This window comes from Salvia splendens, chromosome 3 (assembly GCF_004379255.2).
Source record: "Salvia splendens isolate huo1 chromosome 3, SspV2, whole genome shotgun sequence".
In the NCBI taxonomy this organism is placed as follows: Eukaryota; Viridiplantae; Streptophyta; class Magnoliopsida; order Lamiales; family Lamiaceae; genus Salvia; species Salvia splendens.
Window position 1 is genome coordinate 41,378,960 of NC_056034.1, and position 7,619 is coordinate 41,386,578.

The window sequence follows — 7,619 nt, forward strand, 5'->3', positions numbered from 1 at the left end:
TATACCCGAAACCCGAGAACTAAATTTGCACCCCTACTCAAATCCCTTTCATTCATGTAGATTCTAAGCACACATCGAATTATTCAAATCCCTTTCATTCATGTAGATTCTAAGCATACATCAAATTATTCAAACCACTAGTATATTTATGTGTATAAAATTTTTGGGTACTAAATTTAGTATTTTGAGGGATGTGAACATGATGAGGAATCGACTAAGATACTAAAAGATATACTCCAATAAATAAGGTAGACCTTGATTGAAACAATTATTCAAATTATTATTATTATTACTAATTAATTATAAGAAATGATAAAGAGAAAAAGGCTTCTGACGTCGAGTTGACGTGGATTTATTTGTCATTGGGCAATAATTGCTTATGAGATTGAGTCCATTAAAATTTAAAACATAATTGTGGCCCAAAATATTAATTGGATAACCTTAATTTCTGTTTGTAGTAAATCGAGCTATTTAAGGCCCCGATTTTACAATGGGTTTAAGATACGAAATTAATTATCATAAATCTAATTTGAACTTAAGCCCAAAAGGGAAAATTATTTAAAGTAAACCTTGTTTCGTTACTCTATAATCAAGGAAGTCAATGGATACTAGAAGGGATATTTGACTATTCAATATCTATTTTGGAAGTCTTAACATATTTTACGTGTGTAACCTAAATCTCTAAAGCATTACGACATTCATTTGTCAAGCGAAACAATTTCGAACACACGATTTACTGAATGTTGTCTAGTTGGTTAAGTGAATAAAAAATACACTAGTAAAATAGATAAAATAGGAAAAAAAGAAAGAAAAATTAAACTTGTAGATATTTATGAAAAAATGACCCACTTATCTTAAAACATTTAAAAAAATACGAATTATACTTAATAAGGGAATCAAGTAAAATATTAAATACTCCAACTAAGAAACAAAATTCATGCTAGAAAAAGACTGTGAATAGACTGTGATTAAGAGCAAACACGCGTGTAAATGTTGTTCCAACATTAAAAGAAAACCTTTTTTAACGACTTAACTAACCTGTTTATTAGCTAATTGAATACATTTTTGCCTACTATGCCTTTGTTTTGGTAGATCGGACCAAGTACAATGACCTACTCTTTTTTAATTTAATTTTAGTTTTTAACAAAAAATTTCTTTGACAAAGGAACTCAAATATAATAATCCTAACTAGTTTTTGTTTTCATTTTCTATCATGTCAAAGAGAGAAATCTATGACCACTATATTTAATTTTTAGAAATATTCAAATATGTCACCTAATAAAAAAATGATTATATAGTATGCTAAAATAGATAAAATAAAGTAAAAAATAGAATATCACTTTAAGTGGAATATTTCAAAAAAAAATGTACATGTAAATAGAGTATAAAAGAATTAGTATGTTATGTACTCATGGTATGGCAAAAATTGACCTCTTTTTGATCTTTGCAAAATAGATTTAGCAACTAACATTAATTTTAACATTAATTTAATCAAAATTCCTACCAACTATTACCTAATCCTGTTTAAGAAATGGCCCTCGTCAACAATCCGAAGGATGCATATATAATTTGATTAATACTGACTGATAGGATTGAGCTAGTTTTTAAATTTAATTGCATGATAAAAATAGGTTTATATTTGTTAGTTTGATTAAATCATCCGATAAATTAGTTTAAATATTTCTTCATATCCCTGGATGGTTTTCACTATACTGTGTTACGAATGATAAAAAATTAGTAATACTAATTGATTCTTTTCATCCGCCCTTTTCTGTTTCAATTAGTAAGTATTTTACATCCGCCCAATTCACAAAATTTGTCCACTCACTTTAAAAAAGCAAATTTATTTTACTTTTTTGACTTACCAATTTTTTTTATATAAATATATGTGTCTAGTAACTAATGGCTGGATTACAATTTGAGAATTTTATATTTTTGAGCTGATTAGGATTGCACATTAGTCGTAATATAAGATATGATAGTTTGAAAACGTCGTATGAATCGAAAAGTCTTTCTAAAAATACTAACTACGTTCTACTTGCATTTGACCATTTTATTTCTACACAATTCACCCTAAAATTCGGGACATAAACTATAGTGACCCATAATTTTAATATCAAAAAATAGTTTTCCTTTGTTTTATGGTCCCATAAAATAAGTTCATTCTTTATTTTTGGAAACCTTTTCACCACATTGTACACAACTAAGACTAGGGCTGGGAAAATATACCTAAATACGGCACTAAATTTATCCACATTGTACACAACTGAGACCAAAGGTCTCGGATTCAAATACTATGTGACGCAACTTTTAAATTTAAATTCATTGACCCATAAAAAGGATAAGTTCTACTATACAATAACACAACTTTAATTACTTTTCTCTCTTTTTTTCCTCATACTTTAGCAATTTCATTATTAAAATCAGCATCTTCCACTTTCTATTTTTAAAAGACGGTGTGAGTATAATTGAAGATTAACTCATCATACAACCCAACCCCTACAAATAGCAATTGCATGTATTTCCCTTGTCGTTGGTCACCTACTACACACACAAAAATAGGTAAAAATTATACCATCTCTGTCTTTAAACTTTTGAAATAATATATGCATTAATGCATAATTGGTAAATTAAAAAATAAAATGAAAGAAAAAGTGATCGGAGCATATTAGTGGAAAAAGGGTTCCCTCTCATTGTAAAAATTTCCAAAATAAAAAATATTTAATTTTAAGATACTCACCAAAATGAAAATAGTTCCTATTTTTTAAAGATCCCACATATTTTTCACTATTGTGGTTGGTCATGTATTTGTCACTGGAAAACTGTTTACAACAACCTCTATTGTGTTTGACACAACACTTCTGTCAATAGATCCCACACCTGTACTGCATTGGTGACATGCAAATCGTAAATTGATGCACCAAGCGCTCAAGGAATTTCTGGTTTGTGATTGCACTTGGTTAAATCAGTATGTGAACTTATATTTTATTTAACATGTTTCTTCTAATATTTCTTCTAACAGTTGTAAGATTTCATTATTGATTTTATAATATGCTTATATGTTTCTAAATCTCAATTGTTTTACTTTGCAGACTTGTGGTAATTAGCACGTACTTGATCAATGGATGTTAGAATATCTATTTCCTCATAACCAAAGAAAGAACAGACCAATGTCAAAAACAGAAACCATCAGCAACTAAAATCCGAAAAATAGTTCTGGAATGAGAGGTACAACTAAAATCCCACAAATAGCTACCCTTTGCATCTTCTCTCTCTGATCTCTTTCTCGCTCACAAACACCAGCAAAACTTGCAGCAATACAACCTAAATCAATTCAATTTTTGCATTTATTCAAGCTTTCTGACACAAGATGAAAAATCACCCACAAAATTATAACACAAGCTGAAAATAGTACTAGTAAGAAGCAAGAAACATTGGCAGGGATCAGGAGATGTTTAGGAGCATATTGCAAGCAATGTAACAATGGCAGAAACTGAAAAACACGGGCAGTTTGCAATCAGATTAAGGAAAAACTACATAGTAATACATAGCTAGACAAGTCTATCAAAAATAAATCTATACACCTTTTTATTACACTACATACATTCAGTTCAAACTATTTGAAATGGACCACATAGATTGACAAAATTTAAGAGATTTTAACATGTCCCTGGCCAGAATGGCACATCGGACTTTCATAGTGTGAGTAGGAAAAACAAGAGATAAATAGATTATAAAATCCATCATCGATAACATATTAGAAATGAGTCGCTCACCGTCATAAGGGAGAGAGTTATCCACTTTTATATGTGATCCTCAAGTCGATGTGGGACCTAATTTAAGAGATTTTAACACAAATCAAGAGTGATTCTTGCGTTTGGTTGAAAATATTCAAATCGTTACACCGTACAAACGACATACTTAAATCACAAGTTGTAATAAAAAATAAATAAATATACCAACTATGTAAGGGCGAAAAGTATTATGGAACAAATAATATAGTAATAACTGGAGCATGTATATTTACCTTTTGGGTTCCAACGTATATACAATTTGAGGTCGAAGTTGTCGTACTCTTCTCGCTGCACCTTTAGAATTTGTTGAGCCGAGGCCACTATAGAAGCGCCGCATTCATAAATACCAATTTCTTGGAGAGTTGGGATATCTCCCATGGCGTTAGGGATTTCCTCTAGCTTATGGCAGCGGGCTACAAACAGCCTCTGGAGTTTAGGGAAGTTGGTCTCATCGGCTTTCCAGTGCACCAGATTTAAGGATTCTAACTGTAGGAACAGCAGTGAGCGGAATTCACCTCCTGTCGCCTCCCACTCTTCCTCTTCCTCTGCCTTTGCCTCTGCCTCTTCTTCTTCCTCTTTCTCTGCCTCCTCTTCTTCCTCTTCCTCTGCCTCTTCCTCTTCTTCCTCTTCCTCTGCCTCTTTCTCTTCCTCTCTTTCAAATACACATTCCACTATTCTCAGCACTTCCAGATTCGGTAGTGTACACAGAGTTGCACACAAACTCCTGAATACTACACATCCACGAAGAGTTAACTTTCTAAGATTAGATGGAAATCTGAGTTTGTGCAGAAAACGGCTACCATCTTTATCCAATTTAGATTCGCAATGCAATATTTCGAGCTTGTGAAGATGGCTAAGATCAACTTCAATGTTTGGTGAGTCTTCATAATAGATTCCCATCTTTATGATATTTGGAATTCCTTCAAAACAGCCACTACTAATCAGCTTAGGAGTTATCCACATAGTGCTAAGAGTCTGCAGCTTCTTGAGATCAAATTTTATCTTCCCGAATTTCATTATTGTCCTTTTAAACCTAATATGTCTTAGCTCATACATCTCCCATAATTCAGATGGCACATAGGGCATAAAGTGTGGACAAATCAAGGTATGCAGATTGTGCAATCTTGATATTTCATCAGGTAAACCAGAAGAGCAGTTGATAGCTAAGTAGCGTAAGTTCACAAGTTGTAAAATTTCTTTTGGGAACTTCTCCAATAACATACCCATTACATCTAGTGCCCTAACTAATCTTAATATGCCAAAAACAGGAGATATATTAATCTTATCACTAGTGCATATAAAAGATCGGGCAAGTGACATTAATTGTGGTGAAGCACACACATCATCCATTTCACATGATGACTCAACACTTACACGCCGCATCGAATCCTTAACGTGTGAAAACTTCTCCTCATTAGCTTTCCTTATACATAAATCCCTCAAAAGATCATGGATAGAGTAACTCATTGCTTTCCAATTGGACTTTTTTCGTGTAACCAAAAGTAGATTCCTCTCCACGAGAAGTTTTAAATAATCCTTAGCCTCTTCCTCCAAACTCTTATCACCATTAGATTTCACAAATCCCTCCGCTATCCATAGGCTTATAAGTCTAGATCCCTTAATCTCGTTATCTTCTGGAAAAGCTCCCATATATAATAAACATGGTTTCAAGTAAATGGGTAAGTTGTTATAACTCAAGGAGAGTATATTGGAGAACCGCTCATCTGATTTAACTATAGAAGCTTTTACATCTGTTGAAATCTGCTCCCACACATCTTTTGATCTTTCAACCTTTGACAATAGCCCTCCGATCACGTGAATGGCAAGAGGAAGCCCTTCGCACTCAGTCGCAATCATAGTTCCTATCCCTTGTAATTCAAGAGGGCAATCCTCTTCTCCAAATACAGTTTGGCGAAGTAGATCCCAACTTGCAGCCTTGTTAAGCAATTGCAGGTTATGATGCAAACTCTTGGAGTTTACAACATATTGGGCTACATTAGATTCCCTGGTGGTGATCACAACTCGACTCCCGTTATTGTTGTTTGGGAGATACATCCTTATCTCATCCCAGAACTTGGTGCTCCATATATCATCTAACACAATCATGTATTTGCGCCCAAACAACCTCTTATACAGTATATCTTTCAACTCATCTTCATTACATCCATTTAGTTCATCATCAATCTTTTCATTTGGGCGACGAAGAAGACTTAATAGAATATCTCGCATATTGTGAAGTTGTGAAATTGCAGCCCAACCACGATAATAAAAGTGGGAAATAATGAGTGGATCATCATAAAGATTTCGAGCAAGAGTGGACTTACCAATGCCACCCATCCCAGTAATAGGGATGATCTCCAGCTTGGTCTGCATATTTGTAAGTCGATCCTTCAACTGCAGCATATCTGCATCAACTCCAACCAAATTGTTCTTGGAGCTCGACAAAGGTACAGCAACCGGCATCTTAATTTCGTCCACCTCCTCAAGCTTAACAGATTGAAGTTGTTGCATTGTTTGCTGCACATGTGGTGATAGATCATGCGAAGATGAAAGGCCAGTTGAGTGTGCCTTGCCCTCCACATGCTTCACAACTTTTTCCGTTGCAAAATCAAGTAGTTGTATTACTCTGTGTAGATTTGGAGTGAAGAAAGTAAGCCTTGAGCCTTGAGGGGTGGAAAGCATTTGACGAACCATGTTTGATTCAATAATATCTTCAGCTTTATATGAAACATCTATGATTCGGCTCTCCAAATTAATTGGTATATTGGTGAGGGAAGACTTTTCAAGAATGTGAAACAGAGATTCAGCTTTTTGGAGAAGGGATTGGAGTTGTGGTGTGTTGCCCTCAACAATCCAAAGTGATTCTTCAGGATTAAGGATTCGTTGGATGATGGTGATGAGTGATTGAAGATTGTATGCCATTTTTCAGATCTCTTTCTCACAAGCAAAACACAGCAACGAAGAAAGCTTGTTGCAAATAAACTAGGCATCAAAGCTGCAATTAACTTGTTTAACAATTTAAATTTCTAGCAGCCAGCTCAGTGTTGACCTCGAGCAAATAATACAAATTTTATATTTGTTAATATATTGGTTATATATTGGTTAGTTGGCTATTCCCCAGATCAGTTTTGTTGACCATGGGCAATAATATGTCTTAGATCTATCTCGAATTTGCATTATTTTTACGAGGGGAATCAATTATATATGTTCTTCAAAGAAGCTTTCAAGGTTTATAATTTTATTCAACTTCGTAGAAATACATTTATTGCGTTAAGTGCAGTAAGATTATAGTACTACTTGTTTTGATGGACTGGAAGCATAGTTGGTCTTTAAAAAATTTGGGACCTCCATTGGAAATATCCATCGTATCACCTAATACTTTTACCAAACTAAAAAAGTTTTTTTTTTCTCTTTTGCTGTCCAATCTGATCAACTAGAGATGATTTACAATCTTGAACATGCCAAATGCAGATGATTTCTATTTATCAGCTGGTATCATACATGAACTTGTTTCATAAACTTGGTGGTATATGCTTAATTATTGGATAAACTTTATCATTTTTGCATTTTATATATAGACCGGTAAAATTCTTGGTGTTCACATTTTTGGGATGCATGCTGCAGACCTCATACACGAAGGATCTAATGCTATTGCATTAGGAACCAGAGTCCAGTGACTATGAAAGTTGCAGAAAAACTGGTATGGAGTGAAAGGTGGGCATACGGCAATGAAGAAGCTAATACCAATGATGCAAGGGCAATCACAATATTTATGAGTATGCTGCATATAAACAAATGGAGCGTGCTTTTTGATTGTTTGGAACA

At 33.8% G+C, this 7,619-nt stretch overlaps 1 protein-coding gene across 1 annotated transcript; it reads right to left on the bottom strand.

Moving 5' to 3' along the window:
• Positions 1-3,154: 3,154 nt before the first annotated feature.
• On the bottom strand, positions 3,155-6,817 carry LOC121793875 (putative late blight resistance protein homolog R1B-16). The gene is made up of 3 exons (XM_042191900.1): positions 4,028-6,817; positions 3,777-3,833; positions 3,155-3,324 (listed from the first exon to the last, which is right to left on the bottom strand). The coding sequence occupies exons 1-2, from the start codon at positions 6,714-6,716 to the stop codon at positions 3,817-3,819; spliced, it is 2,706 nt and encodes a 901-aa protein (XP_042047834.1). The 5' UTR covers positions 6,717-6,817; the 3' UTR covers positions 3,155-3,324; positions 3,777-3,816.
• Between the last annotated feature and the right edge of the window lie 802 nt (positions 6,818-7,619).

Excerpts from the sequence above, each read along its gene's own strand:
- LOC121793875 (XM_042191900.1), bottom strand. The coding sequence starts at position 6,716 with ATGGCATACAATCTTCAATCACTCATCACCATCATCCAACGAATCCTT.